Genomic DNA, 26,633 nt, shown 5'->3' with positions numbered 1-26,633 from the left:
CCTATTTTATAGCTTGTCTGTTGATTCTATGGTTGTCATTTTAAAGGACCTTCTTTTGCTGTAGACAATAATCTTTCTATTGTTTTGTGGCCACACCTAGCAGTGTTCGGAGATTACCCTGGTCATGCTAACAGGAACTACTCTAACAGGGCTCAGGGGAACATCTGGGGTGTTGCGGATGGAACCTTGTTTGGCCACATACTAGGCAAGTGCCTTCCTGCTGTACTGTTTCTGTGATGCCTGACAACAGTCTATTTTAGTCATTGTTAATAAAGAGTAGAATATCTCTTTTTCAAATTCCATGAATTTGAGAAAATTGAAATCGTGTTTCACAAAGGTTATAGTAACAAATTTAAGAAATTTTACTTGTGAATGTGAAGCTTGTAAATTTCTTTGGAGAGGTGTTTCCTTTTAACTGTAGTTTCTTTTTTCATTGTATATGCATACATATGTACATATTTGACACATTGTGAGTTAAAATAGTGTTTATGTTAGAATTTCAGGAGTACAGCATTCTAACACCATCATCCAAAACAGTGTTATTTTATCCTTATCATTGTTTCAAGTTATCCCACCAAACATACTCTGTCCCTGTCCCCTACCAACACCCTTCATGAGCCCTGTTCTATAACCCAGTTTTCCGGTTCTATTATATATGATCTTTTGCTAGCCCCATATTGTGTTTTTTTATCTACTACGTGGGATCTATCATGCTGTATTTGCCCCTTACCTAGCTGAATTCACTTCGAATGATACATTCTAATTCCATCAACATAGTGGGAATTGCATAAATTTGGTTTTTTCTTATAGCTGAGCAGTATCCTATTGTGTGTACATACAACATATATTTGAGACTCTGTGACAGAATATTCTACTGTTCCGTTGGTCTGTTGGTCTGTTTCTAGTCCAATACTGTTTTAATTACTAGTGCTTAAGTTGGGGAAGGTAATACCACCCATCAACTTTTTTCCCAAGGTTTTCTTTAGCTACTTGTGGGGTTATTAGTTAATAGTGCCTTAGCTAATAGTGCTTTAGCTATTATTGTTCTATGTAATTTTCAGGAATTTTTGTCTAACTCTTTGAAGAATGCCATGAGTATCCTTAAAAAGACCTCATTAAATCTGTATAGTGCTTTAGGGAGTATTGCCATTTTGATAATGTTAATCTTCCTAATCCACGAGCATGGGATGTGTACCCATTTCATAGTGTCCTCTTTTATTTCTTGAAGTAGTGTTTTGTAATTTTCTTTGTATAGGTCCTTCACCTCTTTAGTTAAACTGATTCTGAGGTACTTGATTTTCTGAAGCACTATTGTGAATGGGATTTTTTAAAATATCTCTTTCTTCTCTTTCACTATTTGTATATAGGAAAGCCATGAACTTTTGGGTGTTGATTTTGTAGTATGCCACTTTATTATAAACCTGTTCTTTCTAGAAGCTTTTTTGTAGAGTCTTTAGGATTTTCTATATATAGTAGCATGTCATTCTCAAATAGTGATAGCTTGACCTATTCCTTTCCTATCTGGATGCCCTTGATAACTTTTTGTTTGTTTGTTTGTTTGTTTAACTGCTATGGCAAGAACTTCCAGCACTGTATTGAACAGGAGTGGTGAGAGAGGACAACCTTGTCTTATTCCCAATTTTAGAGGGAAGGCTTTCAGTTTCTCCCCATTGAAAATGATGTTTGCTGTGGGCTTCTGGTAGATGGCTTTGACTATACTGAGGAAAGTTCCTTCAGTGCCCATTTTGCTGAGAGTTTTCATCATAAACAGGTGCTGGATCTTGTCAAGTGTTTTCTCTGTATCTATTAATGTGATCATATGCTTTTTGTCTTTATTTTATTGATATGATGGATTATATTGATTAACTTGTGAATGTTAAACCACCCTCGCATCCCTGAGGTGAATCCTACTTGGTCATGGTATATGATATTTTTGATGAGTTGTTGAATTCTCTTTGCTAGGATTTTGTTGAGGATTGTTGCGTCTGTGTTCATCAGGGATAATAGCCTGTAATTCTCTTTCTTTGTGGTATCTCTGTCTGCTTTTGTTATCAGGGTGATATTTGCTCCATAGAAACAGGTTGGAAGTGTTTCTGATTCTTCAATTTCCTGAAAAAGCTTGAAAAGGAGTAGCGTAAGTCCTTCTTAAAGATTTGGAAGAATTCAGTATTGAATCCATATGGGCAGGACTTTTGTTTTGGGGGAAATTTTTTTATTACCTTTTTAATTTCCTTGATAGCAATAGGTCTGTTCAGGTACCCCAGGTCCTTTTGGTTCAGCCTTCAGAGGCTACAGGAATCCAGGAATTTATCCATTTCCTGAAGGTTTTCTTTTTTGTGACATAAAAGTCAAAGTAATCTCTGAGGATCCTTTGAATTTCTGTAGGTTCTGTTGTGATGTCCCGCTTTTCACTTCTGATTCTGTTTATTAAGGTTTTACCTCTCCCTTTCTTTGTGAGTCTTGCTAAAGATTTATCAATTTTTTTCTCAAAGAATCAGCTCATGGTTTCATTGATCTTTCAGATTGTTTTTTGGGCTTTCATCTCATTAGTTTCTACTATGAGTTTTATTATTTCTTCCTTCCTGCCTGGGTTAGGCTCCTTTCACTGGCCATTCTCCAAAATTCTAAGCTGTGAAGTTAGGTTACTTATGTGGATTGCTCTTCTTTCCTGAGGAATGCTTGTAGAGCTATAAACTTTCCTCTTAACACAGCTTTTGCCATGTTCCATAACTTATGGTAACTTATGTCTTCATTCTTGTTTTCAGAAATCTTTTGATTTCTGCTATGATTCCCTTTCCAAGCTATTTGTTGTTCAGTAGTGAGCTGTTTAATTTCCAAGTGTATGTTTGATTTTCGGTTTATGTGTGTGATCCACTACTATTTTTTAGAGCTTCATAGTCTGAGAAGATCAGTGGTACAATCTCTACTGCAATCAATCTAATGGAGGTATATTTTGTGGCCTTGTTGTTACTGTCGTTACTGTTGCCAAAGACCTCCAGAACCCAACCACAGCCATGCTAAAGGCTCCTCTCCACAATTTTGGACAAGCCTCAATATGAAGGAACCAGCAGAGGAACCCAGGTGTGCAGGACCCGGGGCTGAAATTTCCAAGCCTGCTTGATTAGGACTAGGCCTCCTCCACCCAGACCCCCCATCCATTCCTTCCCCCCTTCCTCCCCCCACCCCATTAACAGCCAAGATCCAGAGACTATAAAGCAATACTCCCAGAAGCGCACGGCTGTATATGCGGCCACACAACCTCTTATAGCCTAGTTCTCCCTCTTTGAGAACCTGGAAAGGTACCAAGAGCATCCTGCCCACACGGCAGAGCCTGGCAAGTTCTTCGTGGCATATTCAATATGCCAAATACAGGAACAATGATGGGTCTCATTCCCCTGACCCTGAAAGAGCCTCAAGTGCGGCACTGCTGGGCAGATCAAGTAAAGAGAGGCTGCTAAAAATCTCAAGGCTAGGACAAATGGAGACATTACTGGTGCCTGCTTGAGCAAATCGATGATAATGGGATAACAGTGATACAGTGATATTTTGTGGCCCAGCATATGGTCTAGCTTGGAGAATGAGCCATGCACACTGGAGAAGAATGTGTATTCAACTTCCTAAGTATGAAGTGTTCTGTATATATCTGCTAAGCCCTTTTCTTCCATTTCTTCCCTCAGACAAAATATGTCCTTGCTAAGCTTGAGTCTGGTTGGTTTATCGAGAGGTGATAAAGTGATGTTGAAATCTCTCAACAGTATTGTGTTGCTATCAATGTCTTTCTCCAAGTCTTTCAGCAGTTGTTTTTAAGTATTTTGTTGATCCCTCATTAGGTGCATATACATTTAGGAGTATAAGTTCTTCCTGATGTATAGATCCCTCGATCAATCAGAAATGAACTTCACTGTCTCTTGTGACCTTCTTCAGTCTGAAGTCAATGTGGTCTGATACCAGAATGGCCACCTCAGCTTTTTTGAGAGAGTTGTTTTCATGTAGAATTGTTTTCCAGTCTTTGACTTTGAGTCTGTGTTTGTTCTGACTGTTGAGATGTCTTTCTTACAGGCAGCAGAATGTTGTGTTCAGTTTTCCAATTCATCCTGCCACTCTGTCTTTTAATTATTGTGTTTAGCCTATTGACATTGAGAGATTATTGTTAATGGGTTTTGACCCATCTCTCTGCCGAAGTTTGGTGTATTTGAGGGGCTGTGTTGTCTTAAAGCAGTCCATTTAGTTGTTCTTGGAACCATGGTTTTGAGTCTATGAAATTCCTGAGTTTTTGTCTGTATGTGAAGTTGTGTGTTCCTTCTAATATGAATGATAGTCTAGCTGGGTAAAGTATTTTGGTGAGGCATTTATTTCATTGAGTTTTTTCACTATATCCCACCACTGTCTTGGGTTCTTTTCATCATTAAGTTGGCTGTAAATCTTAAGGATGTTCCTTTCTAGGCAATTTATTTCTTTGATCTTGCTGCTTTCAGAATTTTATCTCTGTCTAGAGTTTTCATGATTCTGATAAGGCTATGTCTTGCACTATTTTAATTTGGGTTTCTTCTAGCTGGTACCCATCAGGTCTCCTGAATCTGGTTGCATGTGCTCTTCAGCTCTGGAAACATCTTAGCAATGGTGTCTTTGACAGTTTCTTTTTCATCAGGGTTTTCTTCCTGTCCCTCTGTGACTCCAGTGATTCTTATGTTATTTGTCTTGGCTTCTTTCTGATTTTCTCTTGACATCTGTTGGTTTATTTTGAGACTCTTTACCATTTTCTACTGTTGTGTGTAGATTCTCTGCATCTCATCTTGGAACTCACCGAATCTGTTCTCAGCAGCTGTTACTCTGTTACTGAGATCTTCCACTGAGGTTTTAATTGTCCGACTAGGTTTTTCAAATCTGTCATTTTTGTTTGTAAGTTTGTATTTTCCTTATTTCTGCTCTCAAGTCCTCTTGTATTTTATTGGTAGTGTGTTATATATATATGTATATATACATATATATGTATTTTAATATATATACACATATATGTATTTTACATATAAGCTTATATATACACATTATATATACACATATATATAAAAGCTCCCTGTGCCTCCTTAATAGCTACCTTCTAAATTCCTAATTAGAGAGGTTGTCTAGGTCACTATTGGTCATTGAGTCATTTGGGCTAGCCTCTTCACTCACTCACTAAGCCTGGTGCTTTTCTACGTTGTTTTACCATTGTGACTTGTGTGGAGTGGACTTTCATACTCACCTTTATTAGTGTGTTTTTGGTATAGTGGTAATTGAGGTAGAGGTTAATGAAGTATTGGACTAATGTGTTTTGTAATCAGGCTGCCCTAGTGAAACGTCCACATAAGAAGCTCATTTAGTTCTTATGGGGTACAGAGAGAAAATTGAAGTTAGGACTATCTTCTTGGGTCCCAGGGGTCCGGCAGAGTTCTAGATGCAGCCCCAGTCTACACCCAGCTGTGGCCCCGGAAGCTACTCTGAATTGTTTGGACCCTAGAAATAGATGTCTAAGAGTGGAATTGCTGAGTAATAAAGAAGTTAAATTCTTTTTTTTTTTTTTGCTTTTTGGGTCACATCCGGCAATGCTCAGGGCTGACTCCTAGCTCTGCACTCACTCCTGGCAGTGCTCGGGAGAACATGTGGGGTGCTGGGAATCTAACCTGGTCGGCTCATGCAAGGCAAATGCCCTACCTGCTGTACTATCACTCCATCCCCAGGTTGTTAAATTCTTAAGTGATACCATCCTGTGTTTCTTCTTCTTTTGTACAACTTCTTTTAAAATGATGTCAGTTCCATCCAAGTTGCAGGGAACTGCATCATACCTTACAGCTCAGCGGTTTTTCAGTGTGTATATAAACCAAATCTTCATGACCTACTCATCTGTTGTTCAACTTGATTCCAAATCTCAGCTACTGATTCTAAATGTTAGTGATTGAACTTAGTGTTGCTATTAATAATGGTGTGCATACATTCTTTTGAAGGACTGTTTTTTTTGTCCTGGGAAGTGATATCCAATAATGGAATTATTGGGTCTTATGTGAGCTCAAATTTGAGCTTATTGAATTCTCTCCATAATGCTTTCCATGGGGGTTGGACCATACTAACTTTTCCACCATTTATGGATCAGGTTCTTTTTGTTCTCTTTATGTGTACCATTCTTTCAAGTATGAATTATGTTTCATCTTCAAGATGCTAGGTTAGAGATATTGATATCAGAAATAAAAATCAGAACAATAATATAACCTCACATTAGTGAGATTGGTACACATAAGAAAGAATAGAAACAAACAGTGCTGCTGAGGATACGGGGGGGAAAAGGAATCCTTATCAACGGTACCTGACTGGTGGTGTCACCTGGTTCATCCTCTATAAAAACAATATAAAGTCTTATCAAAAAATTACAATAGAGATTTCACATGACCCAGTAATTTCTTTTCTTGCCATCTATCCCAACAGTTCAAAATCTTTATAGCAAAAAATGAATAGTTATTCATGCTTTTGTTTGCCAAAATAAAAGGCAGACAAAATTGTTTTCTGACACTCAAAATTTTACATGTAATTTTATTTGTTCAAATAGAACAGCTCTCAGCCAAGATGAAGCCACCTAGGGAGTTGTAAACTAAAGGCAAGACTTTGCAGTGTATCAAATAGTAGGTTGCTCATTAACAGGAGCTTTATCAGACATAACTGTGTATGTTCAAAGAACTATGGAACTATGCACAAATTGCTTAGTTGTCAAATGATCCATATTACATACAAACTTATTAAAACATATTTTGCATTGATTGCAGAAAGGTGACTTGTTTTCTACAAGTCACCTATATCTATCAATATAGTGGAAAACAAAAAAAAGTTTTAGAAATAAGTACCTAATTTTTCTTCTTACTAAAATTAGTGTATATGTATTTAATACACAACTTAATTTTCTCTTCTGTTTATGGGCTATACTCAGCAGTTTTCAGAACTTACTACGGCTCTGTATTCAGGGATCACTTCTGGCTGTACTACGGGGATCATAAATAGTGCCAGGGAGCAAATAGGGTTGACTGCAAGCAAGCTCTTTAATTCTTCAACTAACATTAATTTCTTTTAACATCCAATTTAGTAAAGTCTGAGGAGGAAAGGATATAATATGACAAAGAAATAAGATAGGGATAATCATACCATACAATAAAAAATGCATGTTGTTGAATCTAATTATTTGGAAAAATAGAAGTAATATTGTTAATTTATTTGTTAACTTACTGAAGAAACTTTCTAGCAGAAAAAATATTAGATCTCCTTCAGTGTTATTCCTCTCCCTAGATGTAACTGAAAAATGTGAAAGAAAATCCCAATTAAACTACTATATTTTCATTTTCATTTCTGTTCTGAGATGCATGTTTTTTAAAAATAGTTACTTTCTGTAGCCTAACACACTATGCTGATTAATTTCCTGTAAGCTGGGGGGAAAAGTGTTTGTATCATCAATGCTTGTTTTTTTAAAAGTATCATGTGAGGCAGTAGAGCTTCTAGAGGTCATGAACTTCTTTACTTTAATAGACATTAAATAGCTTATGGAAATAGATTTCAACTACTTAATAATTGAGAGAAAAGAGCATTTCCCAGTAGGAATGCAATGTAATAGAGATTGCCTTGTTCTTTCTCACAAATTGGGTTGGATTGTCCTTAAAGCAAAATAAGAAATTTGCATATCAGAGTTGTGATTGTAAATATATAAACATATAATTCTTAAAGTGAGTGGCTATTTCTCTTGCTTGGTGTGCACTAATATTGTCTGCAGATACATACACTAAACATTCAGTAAGACTAATAATTTCATTTCAAACTTTACAATAACTTTTGTTCCTGCAGAGTGTTTGTAATAGACTGTAGTTTGAAAAACAGAGCTGACTTTGCTTATAAAAACTAATAATTTTAAGTAGGTAACTCATTTTTAAAACACATTTTTACTTTACAAGTCATTTTAAAAGTAAAATGAACACTGAAATTAGAGTAATACCTTGAGAAAGGAGTAGAATAATGTTTGGTACTTATTGACATACAATTTATGATTAATTATAATTTGATGAGTGTCATTCACCTGACCCTGAAAGAGCCTTCAATGCAGCACCATTGGGAAGGATGAGTAAAGAGAGGCTTCTGAAATCTCAGGGCTAGGACGAATGAAGACGTTACTGAGACAGCTCGAGAAAATCGACGATCAATGGGATGATGATGATATAATTTGATGTGTTCCTGGAAGAAACCTTGGTCACAAATTGTTATTTTTATTCTTTTCTTTACCATCATATATGCCTGGAATTTCTTGCAAAAGGGCAGAAGTTCTTCAGTTCTACCACCCTTAGGTATTAAATAAAAGACATATAAAAATGATGTCATAATTTTAAATGTACAGAAATTCAGTACATTTAAAAAATTTATAATAATGAATCATATTCTATTATTAGGGCTGGAGCGATAGCACAGTGGTACTGCATTTGCCTTGCATGCTACCGACCCGTGTTCGATTCCTCCACCCGTCTTGGAGAGCCCAGCAAGTTACCGAGAGTATCTCGCCCACACGGCAGAGCCTGGCAAGCTACCCGGGGCATATTTAATATGCAAAAAACAGCAACAATAAGTCTCAAAATGGAGACATTGCTGGTGCCCACTCGAGCAAATCGATGAGCAATGGGATGACAGTGACAGTGACAGTGAATCATTCCGTTGCTCACTGATTTATATGAGCGGGCACCAGTAACATCTCTCATTGAGAGACTTATTGTTACTGTTTTTGGCATATCCAATACACACAGGTAGCTTGCCATGCTCTGCCGCGTGGGCTGGATACTCTCAGTAGCTTGCTGGGGTCTCCGAGAGGGGCAGAGGAATCAAACTCCGGTCGGCTGCATGAAAGGCAAAAGCCCAACCGCTGTGCTATAGCTCCAGACAGTGAATCATAACCAAGTTAATTTTTTTAAATTAACTCATTTTTTAATTAGTGAATCACCGTGAGGGTACAGTTACAGATTTATACATTTTTGTGCTCGTGTTTCCCTCATACAATGTTCAAACCTATCCCTCCACCAGTCAGTGCCCATTCTCCACCACCAATAAACCCAGCATCCCTCCCGCCCCCTAATCCCATCTCCCCCCATCCCACCCTGCCTCTGTGGCAGCGTATTCCCTTTTGTTCTCTCTCTCTAATTGGGTGTTGTGATAACCAAGTTAATTTTAGAAGAGGTGAATATAGAATATACTTCAATTGACAGTGGAATCTTACAAAAGAGTATATTCACTGAATTGAAGGAACATCATAAAATTAGAATTCTGGAACCAAATAAAGAAGAATATGGAGATTAAGACTCTTATCTTATACCCATTGAAGCTTTGAATCCTGGAACCACATGTGCTTCCCCAGACACCTCCAGTACTCACTCTCGAGCATAATTAGGAATAACCATGAGTATAGCCAGATTTGGCTCCAACTTCCTCCACCTCTATTTAAAAACTGCATGTGATGAAATATTGAATGTGAACCATACACCATGGCATTTTGGTAATGATGAGGTATGGTAACTCTACATCAAAACCACAAATATAGTACTATTGCAAACATGTTACTTAAACTATATAATAATTTTATATAGTTTTAATCAATTTGTAACTGTTCTTTTAGCTTTTATTTTTCTGTTCTTGGGTCATTACACATCCTCAGAGATATATAGTGTTAACCTCAGCTTGCCAGGCCTGTTATCTAAAGTAACTCACAATATGAATTTCTATGTTTATAGATGATTTTTGTTCACCATAGGTCCAAAGTAATCTTCATTCTAAAGTTGTGCCACGAGTAGTTTTTAAATTTTATCTTGGAGAAAAGAACCAGAGATTAACACATCAGTGTGTGTCTGAATTGGTTGGTAATCATTCACTTATTCAAGTGAATTTCTTACTAGTTATTAAAAATCTATACTGGGACATATTCTGTTGGTGAGAAAACCATTTTTCATTTCTGAAAGCAGTATAATCTTTCCAGGGTTTATTTAACAAACTAGCTTCTCTGGGACATTAAGTTTAATTCCACATGGCATAACTATTTTACCTGACATTGTATCCTTTACCCCAAGTTGCCCCACTTTTTTCTGAGTACACATACACTTTCTCTCTTCCAAGTAAGAGAATGTGCTCATTTGATTATTAGTAAATCAGTAATTCTATAATTACAACATTTCTTCTTTTTTAAGGCACTCAGGTATCTCTAAGGATTTGTTAGTATATATTGCCCCATATACATAGTATACATTACAAATAGACATGTGACTTGTAGTCAAGAAAGATACAATTTCTGGGTCTTCAGGTCTAGTATTATGTCAATAAATATCTCTTAGAATTACAAGATATAGAGTAAGTTATTCATTCTGGATGGGAGCGGTAAAGGTTCTTTAGAATTCTTTACTGCTATATGAAGACACAACATCCATTAAGAAGCAGTGCAATAAAGACCTACTTTAGGGGAATAAATTAATAACTACTTGAGAGCAAATTGCCTGCACCTTGAGTCTTCAGAGAAGTTAATAGATCATTGTAAGTAAGATAGGTGACTACCATAAGAGGAATAGAGTATTCACACATAAGAGTTTTATTGTGGTGCTTTTTGAATGAGTAGCACTGCACTGTAGGACTATCGTCCCCTTGTTCATCAATTTGCTCAAGCGGGCACCAGTAACGTCTCCATTGTGAGACTTCTTGTTACTGTTTTTGGCATATTGAATATGCCACGGATACCTTGCCAGGCTCTGCTGTGCGGGTTTGAATGAGTATGCTGGAATATTCTTAAGATGTCAATACTGAGTCTGTAGGTCTGGGAAAAAATCAGGAATTTTACATTTGTAATAATCTTTGGTAAAGCTTATGCTGCTGGTCTAATGATCACACTATGAATGCATTGAATGGGGATAAAATGCCAAAGAAAAGTACATAATCTTGGATTAAAGTATGAGTATAAAATACTTATAATAGATACTAAAATCAAAGAAAATATTTTATTTATATTGAAAATCTCAACAAGATTGAAAGATAATTTTAAGGTTGTAATTTAATGATTGGGATCCACATCCATTTCTGTGTAGGGCTTACTACTGGCTTTGTTCCCTGGGGTTACTCTTGTGGAGTTCAGGGGTCATAAGTGATACCAGGATTGAACACTCGTTAGCCACATACAAGGCAAAAACCTTCCTTGTAGTATTATCAATCTGGCCCTTATACTTACACTTCTACCTACCAAAGATTTTAATTGATCTGTTCTGATATTGCTTATTAGTTCATGCTCCGTGTTGAGAGGTGCATCTTCCTTTGTGTGAAGATGTCTGGCCCCGTTCAGTCTTTGCTGCACAGTGCCAAGCCATCCCATCATGTCCAAGTGGTCACCGCTTCTTCCCCCAAAGCCTCCAGGGAATCACGGGCCAGTTCTGGACACTGCCTACCCTGGTGGCTGGCGGACCCTCGACTCTGGACAGGGACGCTGCCCCAGGCTGCGGCTAGCACGGTGGGCACCATGAGAGAGCCGTCCTCTGGCCCCGGCTCCACCACTGTAGTGTGAAGCAGGAGGAGGCCCCACCCCTGGGCCGGGGCACCCCTGCAGGCTCCCTCAGTCAGTGGAGCTGATCTCCCAGATGTTTGTCCTTTGGGGCAGCACCTTTAGTACGCGGCCCCTGAAGACGTTGCGGTCCAGCACCTGGGCAGCTGGCACAGAGCTCTCACTGGAAAACTATAAATAGGTGCAGCCCTTGGGGTGTCCAGAGAACTTGTCGCACAGGATGGTGACGAGGTGGATGTCCCCACAGTAGGTGAAGTTATAGTCTAGCTCACTGATGCACCTAAAACAGCACACAAGTGTTTGGTTTTAACATACTTGCTTGTATTCTCTTATATACATTCTCAGTCCCTCTTGGAGAGCCCAGCAAGCTACTGAGAGTCCCACCCACACGGCAGAGCCAGGCAAGCTCTCCGTAGCATATTCAATATGCCAAATGCTGCGCGACTTCATATCTCTTCATTCTCAGCAATGGAAAACTAATTATCAAATGCTTCCTTGTCTAAGCAGGGCTGTTTTTTGGGGGGAAACTCCAACAACAATAGTGAATTTTGTGTTGAAATATGGAATGTAATCAAGGTAAAGAGAAAATGAAGTGAAATTTATCAGCTACGCAGGTGGGGGTGGGGGGAGGTATACTGGGGGTTTTGGTGGTGGAATATGGGCACTGGTGAAGGGACGGGTGTTCGAGCATTGTATAACTGAGACATAAGCCTGAGAACTTTGTAACTTTCCACATGGTTATTTAATAAAATAAATAAATTTTTAAAAATATGCCAAATGCAATAACAATAATGGGTCTCATTCCCCTGACCCTGAAAGAGCCTCTGGTATGACACCATTTGGAAAGATGAGTAAGGAGAGGCTGCTAAAATCTCAGGACTGAGATGAATGGAGACATTACTGGCATCCGCTTAAGCAAATCCGTGAACAATGGAATGACAGTGATACAGTGATACAGTGATTCTGATATTGTTCCATTAGAATTTTTATTTTTGCTAATAATTATACTTAAACATCATCGTTTATTAAGACTTTTAGTTTCTATGAAACAGTTCATTCAAATTGACAGTGCTTCTGTTTACAATAGCCAGAATCTGGAAAAAAACAGAGTGCCCCAAAACAGATGACTGGCTAAAGAAACTCTGGTACATCTCCAAATTGGAATACTATGTAGCTGTCAGAAAACATGAAGTTATGAAATTTGCATATAAGTGGATCAACATGGAAAGTATCATGTTGAGTGAAATGAATCTGAAAGAGACAGACATAGAAAGATTGCACTCATCTGTGGAATATAAAATAGCTGAGAAGTATAAGTTTGCAATGATGCAATTTCTGGCAGATATTTCTCTGGACTTAGTTACTAAAATACTAAAACACAGAAATACAAAAGCGTGCGGCCACTAGTGCAGCCACTCGACCTCATATCTCTTCATTCTCAGCAATGGAAAACAAATTATCAAATGCTTCCTTTTCAGCAGGTCCGACTTTTGGGGAGAGAAACTCCAAACGATAATAGTGAGTTTTTTTGAAATATTGAATGTAATCAAAGTAAAGTGAAAGTAAAGTGAAATTTATCAGTTACACAGGCGGGGGGGGGACAAGGTTGTGGGGGGACAGGGTGGAGCTATACTGTGATTCTTGGTGGTGGAATATGTGCACTGGTGAAGGGATGGGTGTTCGAGCATTGTATAACTGAGACTTAAACCTGAAAACTTTGTAACTTTCCACATGGTGACTCAATAAAAAAATTTTAAAAAAAACAAAAAAACAAATTGACAGTGCTTGAAATAACTTTGCCTCCTGTTCACAGGAATTAAAACTTAGACATTTAAAAAAAAATAATCCTAATGACACTTCTAATCCAGTCTGAATTTTGCTTACTGTCTTAGTCTTTTCTTATTTGTTTTACTAGATTTGGTGATTATTTTTAAGAGTCACTCTCCAAGAACCCCCTAGCCTAGCTTCACAAAAGACCTTTAGGTAAATAAAATATTATCATAAATATCTGTAAGGATAAAAAAATTCATAAAAACCATAATTTAAAATGGTCTTAAAACATTTAAAAACATAATTAAAACAGAAAAGCACACTTTAATATCTAATAAGAGCCAACTTGTTTTCAATAAACACAACACATGTCAATTTCCTGCTTTCCCACTGCCAGCTCCGTTACTGCTCATGGCGACACATACTGGTGAGACCAAGGAAGAACACCACACAGTCACCCGAGTTTCATTTCACTCCTATCTCTTGGCAGCAGATTTGTGGGAGTGGTTACATTTTACACATCTAACTGTTCACCGGCATTATGTTTGCATCAAAATCACACACACTGGGGGGTGAAGAGATAATTTAGCCAATTCATCAGATATATTACTAAAATGCTTTTGTTTTTTCTTTCACCAATTTCTCAATTTAAGTGACTCTTTCTTTTGTACGTGTTTACTTTCAGAAGTTCATATTATAGCATCTTTTCCCAAACCATGAAACCTTCATAAGTTCTGATGAATTAAATTGAAGGTTTGATGCATTAAAACTTCCTTCTAATAACACAATAAATATATTTAAAATACAACTATTTGTGCATAACAAATGATGCTGACTTTAAAAAGAAGTTTAAAATTCTAAGTATACAATGAATCATAACATGCTATAATTACTTGAAATATTTTTCAAAATCATCTTATGAAAATATTATTCCCTTTCTCTTGTCATTGGTAGGGAAGAAAAATCATTATTTTCTCAGTGTTGGTGATATAAAGCTATTGAGAGGTATTAATTTTGAAGGAAAACTACTCACATAAAGAAATTCATCCCAACAGGCCATCCCCAGAACATGAAACTTTCAGGGAACATTGTCTTAACTAAGATGAAGCTATTCCACTGCCTCTCTAAATCAAGTTCACCCAAATGAGGCGTTTGTGTTCTAATTCATTGTTCCCCAGACTCTAAAATCAACCACGTACCACTGGAGTTTCTATACAGTAATTAAGGTACTGTATCCATTAGAACTGGCAAAAGTACAAAGTAAGAAGGGGGGCGGGGAGAGTGGAGGGAAGCAATCCACTTAGAAAGAAATTTTTCCACTTAGAAAATATTTCTATAGAAATCTTTTAAATTATGTTAGTTTTTCAAAAAATATTTTAGTTTTTCAAAAAATATTTTTATTGAATATCTGTGGGCGAGACTATTACAAAGCTGTTCATGTGATCAGATTTCACACAATGGTCCAACACCCATCTCCCCACCAGTGCACATTTCCCACCACCAGTGTCTCCACGGTCACTCTTGTCACTCCCCCAGCCTGTCTCTATGGCGGACACTTTTCTTCTCTCTCTCTCTCTCCTTTTCCTTCTGTGCATTAGGGTTTGCAGTACAGGTACTAAGAGTTCGTCGTGTTTGTTCAGGGCATTCAGTATTTCTATCGGGAAGGTAAGGCTGGCGTTGCTTTGTAACTGGGTGGCAGCTTTGGGGTGTGGAGATGGCTGTGGTGGCTTCCAGAAGAACAGTGAGGTGGGCAGAAGTTGCCCATCCCGACCCCGAGAAAGCCGAGGGTTTCAGTCACAAAACCTGTATATCCGAATTTCCAACAGTTTAATATTTCAGTGAGGTCTGTGTTAACATGGTGGAGATGTTGATATGGTGTCATGTTGACATGACACGCCAGAGGCATGGCCAAGATTTTGGATTTGGGGAGCTAGTGGCTGCTTGGGACTTTGCTCGGGCGGGCACCAGGCTGACCCGCGCCCTCCGATTAATCTTGGTCTGTTCAGCCTTACTCAGGTCAGAGATTAACTGCTGCTTTTCATCTCTAGAGATTTATTTATGGGTCCCTGAAGCAGGTCTGTAGGAGAACTTGTGTGACTGAGCCACTGGTGGTTTGTGGGTGTAAACACATACCTAACTTTGGGCAGTTTAGTTTCTCAGGAAACTTGGTCCCGAGTCGTTGGGTTCTGGCCAGAGGCACAGCTGCAGTTTTGGGGTATCAGGAAGCCTGAAGGCTGCTGATGCACTTGCCCCACATGTACAGGTTGACCTGCTGGTGGCATCACATCTTCTAAATTACGTTAGTTTTATTTCTAGCTCCCTCTGAAAAGTATTTGAGTGCTCACAAATAGAAACCTTCAACACTGCACCTTTTATATTTTGCACTTAGGCATTAAATAATTTCTAGGAGAGAGTCTTAAGAGATCAATCCGTTTTCCAGGTTTATTTTTTTAAGTGGATGTATCATCATCATCATAATCCCATTGATCATCGAATTTCTCTAGCGGTCTCAGTAACATCTCCATTTGTCCTAGCCCTGAGATTTCAGAAGCCTCCCTTTACTTGTCCTTCCCAACAATGCCTCATTGGAGGCTCTTTCAGGGTCAGGGAAATGAGACCCAGCATTGTTACTGGTTTTGGCATATTAATATACCATGGGGAGTTTGGGAGGCTCTCCCATGTGGGCAGAATACTCTTGGTAGTTTGCCAGGTTCTCCCAGAGGGAACTTCTGGGAGCTTGGTTTTAAGTCTCTGGATGTTGGTCGTTGGTGGGATTACACGGTGCTGGGGGCAGTCCTTGGGTGTGACCGCCTAGCTACTGGAAAATGGGAAATCTGGGCAAAAGAGGCCCAGTCCCGATCCTAGCAAGCTTGGAGGTCTCAGCTCTAGGTCCCACACACCTGGGTTCCTCTGCTGGTACCTTTATGCATGAGGCTCATCCAAACGTTTTTATTTGAATTACTAGTTTTCCCAGGTAAACATTGTGTTGCAAATATATGTCTTCTGAAATGTGTTTTCTTTGAATAGTCCATGTCATTTGATACATGGTCAAAGTACATCGTTGAATTGGTTGTTTTTATTTGTTTATTTTAGATATCAGACCTATTTAGACAGAAAATAATATAGTTTACAAAATTTGGAGATGTAAAATTTTATTCTCTGACAAGTTATAAACTTTATTTCACACAGCAAAAACATTTGACATGTTTTGTAACTTATTGCGTTCTCAGTGGAAATGTTTTGGATATATTGATTATGCTTGCTATTTTTACTTATTCTAAGGTTTGATTCAGAAACTGAAAATTGATAGAACTTTGGTCCTGCCTAACATGACTACATTACTCTGCATTACTTTGGAAAGGTCTTTATTTTGGTTATCAGAATGTGGAAGCTGCTAATAAGTTGGTTTTAACTCTTACTGAATTTCTGGATTCTGTGGGGGTGTAGAGACAGAAGACTTCAGACTGAAAATTTTATGGATTCAATATATGGTGAATTGAGAATGTTGCAGACAGTGCTGTGTACGTGTATAAAATGACTCCGCACTAGGCCATTTTCACTCCGGGCTCCCGAAAGGGGGGTGGGTGAAAACCCTCCCTACCCCTAGAGACCCCGCCCTGGCAGCTGACCTCCACTACCCAACTGCCACCATGCTCCAGGCAGCTTTCCGGACACATTATAAGATACTTCCTACCCATTTTCCATAATTACCAAACCATACTTGATGGTGTTCAGACAGTAGGCAACTATATCTCTTGGAGAGCCCATCAAGCTATTGAGAGTATCCCACCCGGAAGAGCAGAGCCTGGGAAGCTACCCGTGGTGTATTCAATATGCCAAAAACAGTAATGATAGGTCACATTCCCCTGACCCTGAAAGAGCCTCCAATCATTGGGAAAGATGAGGAAGGAGAGATTTCTAAAATCTGAGGGCTGGGAGGACTAGAAACGTTACTGATGCCCGCTTGAGTAATTCAACAAATAAAGGGATGACAGTGATACAGTGATACTAATAATTATGATGTAGCACTGTCAGACTGGAGCAATAGCACAGTGGGTAAGGCGTTTGTCTTGCACGTGGCCAACCCGGATTCAATTCTTCCGTCCCTCTCGGAGATCCCAGCAAGCTACTGAGAGTATCCTGCCCGCACAGCAGAGCTTGGCAAGCTACCCATGGTGTATTTGATATGCCAAAAACAGTAGCAACGAGTTTCACAATAGAGACGTTACTGGTGCCCACTCGAGCATATCGGTGAATAACGGGACAACAGTGCTACAGTGCTACAATATTTATGATGGTGTGTGCTTCACAATGATATAAAATTATGTCTCTAACCTCCTTTGCTTTCTCATGGTGATAATTAAATACATGTCAATGCTAATTAAATATACCTTTGACCATACACAAAGGGTTTCAAACTTCTCACCTTTTGACATGACAGCTTGTATCTTCTTTCTTCTGAGACATACAATTTTTATTTTATTTTCACAGGTCAATGGGAAGGATCTCTCAAAGTTCACCCATGAGGAGGCAATGGAGGCTTTTCAAAATGCCAAGGAGCCCATTGTGGTCCAGGTGCTGAGACGAACACCTCTCAGTAAACCAGTCTATAGCACATCCTCAGAAGTCCAACTCATGAATGCTAGTACTCAGACTGACATCACTTTTGAACACATCATGACCTTGGCAAAATTTAGGCCACCTACCCCTCCTGTGCCAGACATCTGTCCATTTCTGCTCTCAGACAGGTATTTTTCTATCATCTTCGCAAATTCTATTTATTTACATTAATCATTGTGAATAGCTGTTGGAAAGAATGAGTAACACTAGAAAGCCAACTATGGAGTCTGACTCTTAGTTCTGTTTGGAAAAATGCTGCTGTGACATGTTCGATTCCTTCTCAGCTCTTTCTGCTATGTGCTTTTCCCCATACTCTTCTCCTGTTCCCCCGACACACACACACACACACACACACACACACACACATACACACACAATTCACCTCAGGAACAATATTTTATGAGGCGTGATGAAAAGTTCTGAATCTATTTAGTTTATCTTCGTATCTCTAATCATCACAAAACTCATGCTACATATAAGCACAGGTCAGAGAAATAGATTATCTCTTACTAAATCTCCCAAAAACTGTACTAAGACTGACATAAAATGGTATTTTGGCACAATACTATTCTCTGTGGATAACGTCTTCTTGTTCCTGCTTTTCTCTTTTTTAAGGGAGTAACTCAGATTATAGTGTGAGTTTTTTAGAAGTTAATGTAGAGTACTATTCTCTCAAAAGTATAACAATTATCCAATATATTGAGATGCAAACAGCAGGGTTTGGAGGACAGGGACTAAGTGGAGAACTACGGAATAATGAATTACTAGAGAAATATACATTTCCAATTTATGTGATTCAAAGATAGAGATATTTTACTTAAATACCTTTTCACAACTTTGAAATATATTTCCCATTTTTTCTGTGACCTTTTAAGTAAATACTCCAACATTAGTGAGTCTTTGATTTAAACTGTATTTTAATTGCATACTGCAATTGTTCTATTGTTCATAAAACATAGACATGATCACGCTACTTCTCTCCCCTTTAGTGGTTTTCATAAGCCTATTTCAGTGGCTCACAGGTATACCTGGGGACAGAAAAGCAATTCCAATTCTATGCCTGAATTTTACCTCATAAAATTAAATAAGAATTTTGTTTGGTTTTGGCTTTTTGAGTCACATTTGGCTCTACACTCAAGAAATTCTCATGGTGCTCCTCTGGGGATCATATGGGATGCCAGGGATCAAATCCAGGTGGGCTGCGGGCAAGCCAAACTTCTACCCCACTGTGTTATCTCTCTGGCATCAAATAAGAATTTTTAAAATGAGTGACAAGCATTAGAATTTTTCAAAAATATTCGCAGGAAGTTTTTTTTTTTACATAAAGACATGTTTCACAAGCATTTGTTTTTGTTTGAACTTCAGGTTCCAGGAAAGAGACATCTGTTTTGTTGGTTGCTTCATTTGTTTATCCATTGCAGTATTTATTGCTTTCTTTGGTGAGGGTAATAACTGGCTGTACTTGGAGCTTACCGATGACTCTCTGCCTAAGGATCATGCCTGACATGGACCCAGAGGACCAGATGGGGTGCTAGGACCATGTAGAGTGCAAGAGCCTTATGGCTGTACTATTTCTTTGTTTCCAACAATCAATTATTTACGAACAGTTACTTGGAATAAGCACTATAACTAGGTTATAGGAATATACTGAAAGTGAAAAAAAATAAATAGCTACTGATGACTTTCTTTTAGAGGAGAAAATGAACATTGCAAAAACAGACAAATAATTTCTAGAAATCCACAATATAGAATAGCAAGTCAATATTTTCTTAAGTGATTAATAACATCCAGCATTCCATTTGTTAACTAAGTTAATCTTTAAGTAGTATTCTAAATGCCTTACATTTATTCACTCATTAAGCATGCATAAGGACCTTTGAGTGAGTACATTACATTATTATCTTCATGTTACAGATGAGGGATAGATATTAAATAACTTGATCAAGATCACATAGAAGGAAGCAACAATACCAAACTGTTGAGTTGACAAGCTGATATGCAGTGTCATATCTGTTCTGCATATCTTTAACTTAAGGCAACCTTTTCTATTAAAGTTTTTAGAGTTTCAGGAGGTACATCCATACCATGCTTTCACATTCACATCTGCTATGTTTTTGTCAATAATATCACACTATATTAAAATTTCCACTTTACTACTTTATGCAATTAATAGAGATATAATTGGCTTTTCTGTGCCAACATATTTCTAGCACTTCACCTGGTGTATATTCAATATGTTTATTAAATCAATAAAATTTTCTTCATGACAGCTTGTCTTTGTTACCATCTGGTACCAGATCTGAAAAATAGAAGCCTTTTACATTTTTACAGAACTAATGGGTTTTGCAGAATTTGTTTTGATGTAAGAAGGTGCACTTGTTACACCAGCCAACAAATGTTGCCTTATTTGTTATGATACTTAGAACCACAATGATTAGGTCTACATGGAGCCAATAGCCAGAAACAAAAGTAAGAAGAGGTTTGTAGAATTTTACTTACATTGATTGTGTGAGTGCACAAGGACGAGTCTCTTGCCTTTAAACGGATATAAAAGAAGATAATTTACACTACCAACTTCACTTGTTCAATAGTGTGAACACTAACAGGACTTAGAGGTCTCACACGGAATCAAATTGGTTACATTTGAAACTTCATTGCTTTTAAAAACAAAGATGATCCCATGCCTTTTTTCTGTTAAACTTTTTTTAGCTTTCATATGGTAAAAAGTACAGTATCTACAAAATATATAAATTTATAAACACTTTATAAGTTGTTTAAAGCATTTCCCAAAAGTTAAATATACATAAAAGTCATATCGTTGTCCTGATCCCCCTGTTTTCTTTACTTAATTACCTTTCTATCCTACAATTTTCTAAATGGTTATGAAATCATATGGCTTAAGTTATTCACCATGAATTATTTATATTTGTGCATGTGTCCTGAGTCCTTAATCAGGGTAGGGTGTGGGAATGTGGGTCATGAAGGAGAGTGGGGAAGGCTATCTTTTGTTTTTCTAATAAATCACAAACAAAATTACCTTAGGATCCAGAGATATACAGCAGGTAGGCTTCTTCCCTTGCTCTGGGCCAGACTGGTTTGATCCCTGTCACCACATGTGTTCCTCTGAGCCCTCTAGGAATGATCCTCCAGGAGTGATTCCTGAGCATAGAGCCAGAGTGATCCTCAAAACTCATTCACAAAAATAAAGAAAGAAAAAGGAAGGAAGGAAGGAAGGAAGGAAGGAAGGAAGGAAGGAAGGAAGGAAGGAAGGAAGGAAGGAAGGAAGGAAGGAAGGAAGGAAGGAAGGAAGGAAGGAAGGAAGGGAGGGAGAGAGAGAGGGAGGGAGGGAGAGAGGGAGGGAGGGAGGGAGGGAGGGAGGGAAGGAGAGAGGGGGAAGAGAAAGGGAGAAAAGTAGGAAAGGAGGGAGAAAAGGAGGAAAGGAGGGAGAAAGAAAGAAAGAAAGAAAGAAAGAAAGAAAGAAAGAAAGAAAGAAAGAAAGAAAGAAAGAAAGAAAGAAAGAAAGAAAGAAAGAAAGAAAGAAAGAAAGGAAGAAAGAAAGGAAGGAAGAAAGAAACTTAATTTTAAAAATATTTGGAAAAAATTACATGGTCCCATGTGGGGTTATGACTCACAGTTTATGAAACTGTGGGCTGGATCACTGCACAGATATCTTTGCAAAGCATAGGAAAAGTGAAATTCAAAAATCTTTTTTAATCTTACAGACAATTTTTTAATAATACTTATCATCTTTCTACTTTCCCTCTTAGCTGTCATTCTCTTCATCCGATGGAACATGAATTTTATGAGGACCATGAGTATTTTTCCAGATTACCTACTGATGTAGACAGAACAGAAAACTTTGAATATGAGGTGAGATCTTCTTCATATCCTCATGAAGCTATAATTGAGTTCAGGATAAAAAAATAACTTGAGTGTAATAAGAATAATTTTATTTGTTACATATTTTCAATATTTTTGATTTAGAGATTTGGTATTGGTATATTATGTGAATGATGGAAAATATTTTCATGAAACATTTAATAATTTGATCACACTGTTGTTGATTTTATAAATAACATTATGACAGCTATTGTTTGGTTATAAGAAATTATAAGGAAATTTCCAAATATAGAGCAATTTCATTTAAAACTGTTATTGGTGAAAGTGGGGAAGAAAGGAGGTAGTAACCTCAGGAGTGAGTACTCTCCCTGCCCATCTTGTTTATCCTGGAAAGAACCTGTGGGGCGGGGACTGGTCAAGTCTTCAAGAGACCTTGCGTGGCATAACCTCACTAGCAGCCAGAAGGCTGGATGAAGGCCCACCCAATTTTCATTGTGTAGGACCTGTTCCACAGCATTCAAATTTGGGGGGGAAACAGTGATTCTGGCTGGAGTGAAGGGTTGCTATTTCTAAGAAAAATAAAGCCAGTTCTAGCTTTTGCCCAGATTTCCAGGTTGATCATATGCTCTCTCACGAAAGAATTTTACATGAAGATGAGTAATGAAGTCAAAGGGAGTTCATGGAGTTCAGAAAATTCAAGGAATATGAGGGAAGGGAGGAGTTGGAGAGAGAGGAGAGGAGAAGCTTGTGGGGAGGAGAGGAGAAGGGAGGGGAGAGAAATAAGGATACGGGAGGGTAGGGGAGTGAAGGGGAGATGAGGGAAGAGGAGGAAAGTAAGGAAAGGGGAGGGGAGGGGACTAGGGAAAAGGAAGGGGTCAGGAGAGGGGAGAGGAAGGAAGGAAGAAGAGAGGGGAGGGGAGGAGAGAGGAGGGAAGTAAGAAAGGAAGGGATGGGGAGAAGAGAGGAGGGAAAGGGAGGGGAGGGAAGAGAAGAATAAACCACATTTAGTAGAGAACTTGGACTCTTCCAGAAGAGAGTGAGACATGGTCACATGTCCCATGTTTACATGTGGGCACCCCAGAGAGGACATATTCTTGAAAATCCCTTGAAAAGTTTTTGTTTTCTTAAACTACACTAATGTAGGTTTTCTATATAGGTAAGAGTCTTCTGGCAGTTTGTTATCCAGCTAAGATCTCAGAACTTTTGTTAGTCTTTCAAATTCTTATCACAGCCTTTCATGTCTGTTGAAGTTCTCTTTCAGAGAAGACTTCTTTGCAATGATTCTGGCTGCCTTTATTCTGAATTCAAAAGGACTGGAGTCAAAGTAACTTCTTTCATAAGCATCCTGGTTTTGTCATAGTAACTTCTTTCATAAGCATCCTGGTTTTGTCATTTTCTGAAAGAAATACATCACTGGCTTCATTGCTAGGGTCCCTTTATTTACCTGCCTACTTCAAAACCAAGATTGTGCTTACTACTTTTGTTCATTGTATAGTATTTCTCATTCAGATGACCAATACAAATAAAAGAATCTTTTGTTACTTGACTACATTCTAAAGAACAGTTCTATTGACTTTTTAGGAAGAGGGAACGTCATGCCTCATGCCTCATGCCTATTGTTAACCTATATTTAACTTTTTACGGTACATATACGTTTACTCAGTCTATGGTATATAATAATTGTAGATACTATGTTAATTATCTTAAAGCTTCCACCAAAGTTTGGGGATTTATCTTAATATTCCTCTGCTTCTGCCATCTATAAATCTTAGAAACGTTCAGACAACTCTGACATTTGGAAATTATGTGGATTGAAAAGGTGAATAAGCTTAGGTAATCAGACAGAGAACACATGATTTTCTGTCCTTTAAATGCTTTAGATGATGTCACACAAATTCAACAAAACGTTTTCTATTTTTTTAAACCTGACAATTCTAAAATACTTTCTCTTAGTAAGAATTAAAATCAAATAAAATAAGGAGTCCAAAGTGGTAGTATAGCAGGCAGGACATGAGGACACTTGCCTTCCACGTCCCAAACCTGTGTTTGATCTCCAGCATCCCATATGGTCCCTGAGCACCATCAGAAGTAATTCCTAGGTGCAGAGCCAGAAGTTACTTCTGAGAATCATTAGGTGTGGCCGCCAAACAAAACAAAACAAAACAAAACAAAACACAGGAAAAATGCACGTGGGGGTGCAGGATGTGGGGAATGTGGGGCAGAATCAAATAAGGAAAATTGAGTGAAGTTCAGTTAAAACAAAAATATGCATAATATAATCCTTCCTACACGACCCCACAACATACTGCCTATATAACAAAATTTGTTATTTCCTTTCAGCCAAAATTTAATGGGTGGAACACTTGATATCTAAGAGGACAGTATTGTATTATGTTAATTTTTACTCTTTATGGTCTTTATTATGCTAATTTTTACTTTTATTTAGTTGATTAAAATGTTTAATTTTATAAAACTCCTCAAGTGATTTCAATCTATATTAAGTAATACAAATATCCATTTAATTTGTGTACTTATGCAAAATAATACCGTAGCACTGTCATCCTGTTGTTCATCAATTTACTCAAGCAGGCATCAATAACATCTCCATTGTGAGACTTGTTGTTACTGTTTTTGGCATATCCAATATGCCAAAGGTAGCTTGCCAGGCTCTGCCATGTGGGCAGGGTACTTCCGGTAGCTTGCCAGGCTCTCAGAGCAGGACAAAGGCATCAAACCCGGGTCTGCTGCGTGCAAAGCAAATGCCCTACCCGCTGTGCTATCGCTCCAGCCCTAATCACTTACCCAAATAATTCAAGATTAAACTGTTTGAAAACCTAACAAATACATTCAGAAGCTGGAGTTGAGAGCGGAAAACTGATAGAAAGACTACAACAAAAATCAAGTTAGAGAGAGAGGTGGATTAGATCTAGATGCGCGTTGAGAAAGGATATGCACAGCAACCACTCTGGCCTTGGAGGGTCTTGCCCAAATAGATGTGCTTCTATTACTTGTCACAGCATTAATATAGTTTATGCTATACAGCCATTTTCACCTCTGACTTTTAAGGTAAAATTGCAAAGGCTAGCTAAACACTATTTCTAAAATTTACTGGAACTTGGATGATACATTTTCTTTTTAAAAAAAATTTTTAAAAACCACGTTGGGTAGAGTTCAAAGGTCTGAATCATATGGTTTCGTGTGATTGGCCCATTTTTTTTGTTTTTTTTTTTCTTTTTTGGGTTACACCCAGCTATGCTTAGGCATTACTCCTGGCTCTGCACTCAGGAATCACTCCTGGTGGTGCTTAGGGAACCATATGGGATGCTGGGAATCGAACCTGAGTTGACCGAGCTCAAGGCAAACGCCCTACCCGCTGTACTATCACTCCAGCCCCAGCCAGTTTTGAACCATGGCAGTACATGGTGCACTGCTAAGACAATCCCCCAAATAAAACAAACCAGAAAATCCATGGAACTGTATTTATGAACAAGTTAAGTGTGGCAGCTGGTCACCACCTAACTTATTCTTCAGTAGGTATGTGTGTATGTGGGGGGGGGGGGGGTGACTGATTGCTGTGAATGCAAGAGGTAGCAGCTACACAGCAAACTGTCCTTCACAGCTGAACAAGGAGCCGGGCTACCCAGTCATGGAGTTAGCATACCAGTTTCATGTCCCCAGCTGTCTTTCATGCTAACTACATTAAAAACATCATGTGAGAGACAACATGACAACATTCAGTGTCTGTCCCTTTCCACAAGAAGGGAGAAGTGTTGGGTGGAGAGAAGTAGTGTGCTGAGACCATATCAATAATAGTATTGTAAACTATAGTGCATAAAAGAGGGGAGGCAGTTGTCTGTCACAGAGGCAGGCAGGGGGATCATTGATGAAGGGAAATAGATATGGTGAAGGTATTGGTGCTGGAACACTTTAGGTCTGAAACTCAGTCATGACTGACTTTGCAAATAACAGTGCCTGCCTCAATAAAAATAAATTTAAAAGTCTAAAATTTTAAAAATGCGAAGAACAGTTAGCAGATACAGCAAGAGTTAATATGTACGACAAGAAGTAACAGGTATATTACAATCAATGATTTAATTGTCTACAAGCCATGGCCACAGGGTGATAAGTGACTCTCAATCCCATTAATGTATAGCTTGGTATACATGCGCAATCCCCTACCTACTCTAGCCAGGCACTTCCTGCTTGGCCACATATTTTCAATCCTTATACTCTAAAATAACCTAAACTTGTTCTACCCAGGGGACTGTTCTAACTTTGGGGCTTTTACTATGGGAAAATTTCCCACATTTAGGTGCCTTTTAAAAGTTCTACTTATCAGTCCCTCTGTGAACCCAAACTGACTCTCATATTTCCGGACTTTTGACCCAAATTATATTATTGATCAAATCGATAGATTACAAGAGCTTTTAAGAGCCACCATGAATAGTCAATGTTTCTTTAATGATATGATAGTGTTTTAATGTTATGGTAACTAACACCCATATTTAACCATCTCCTACCAATTTTGCCTAAAAAATGTATTTTACTAGGTTTTAAATTTTGCTACGGTATTATAGGAAAGTCTCAGAGAAAAAAACCTTCATTAACAGACTTCTGGCTAAAATTTGTTTCTTTTTTTAAAAATGATGACACTTTGGTTCTAATTAAAACAATGAAGGAGTTCAATTGTATTTTTGTGGGAAAGTATCAAAAGTTAAACAATGCATCTGTTATAACAGTCAAAGTGCTCCATGCCACTGAAATACCTCTGAGGACTAGGTGTCTATTTGTAATTATTTTCAACTTTGTTAAATTTCCCCCTCAA

The 26,633-nt window shown here is 38.1% G+C and overlaps 1 protein-coding gene across 1 annotated transcript in view; it reads left to right on the top strand.

The window, feature by feature from the left end:
- The window catches only part of PDZRN4 (PDZ domain containing ring finger 4), a 175,669-nt gene that overhangs the window by 79,088 nt on the left and 69,948 nt on the right, over positions 1 to 26,633 (top strand). Inside the window, exons 2-3 of the mRNA XM_004603910.2 lie at positions 17,840 to 18,096; positions 21,736 to 21,838. Coding sequence (XP_004603967.2) covers positions 17,840 to 18,096; positions 21,736 to 21,838 — 360 coding nt within the window. The remainder of the gene's footprint in view (positions 1 to 17,839; positions 18,097 to 21,735; positions 21,839 to 26,633) is intronic.

The sequence above is a fragment of the Sorex araneus genome, chromosome 6 (genome assembly GCF_027595985.1).
Source record: "Sorex araneus isolate mSorAra2 chromosome 6, mSorAra2.pri, whole genome shotgun sequence".
Taxonomy (NCBI): Eukaryota; Metazoa; Chordata; class Mammalia; order Eulipotyphla; family Soricidae; genus Sorex; species Sorex araneus.
Note: the sequence above shows the minus strand (reverse complement) of the source record. Positions and strands in the feature narration are given on the sequence as shown.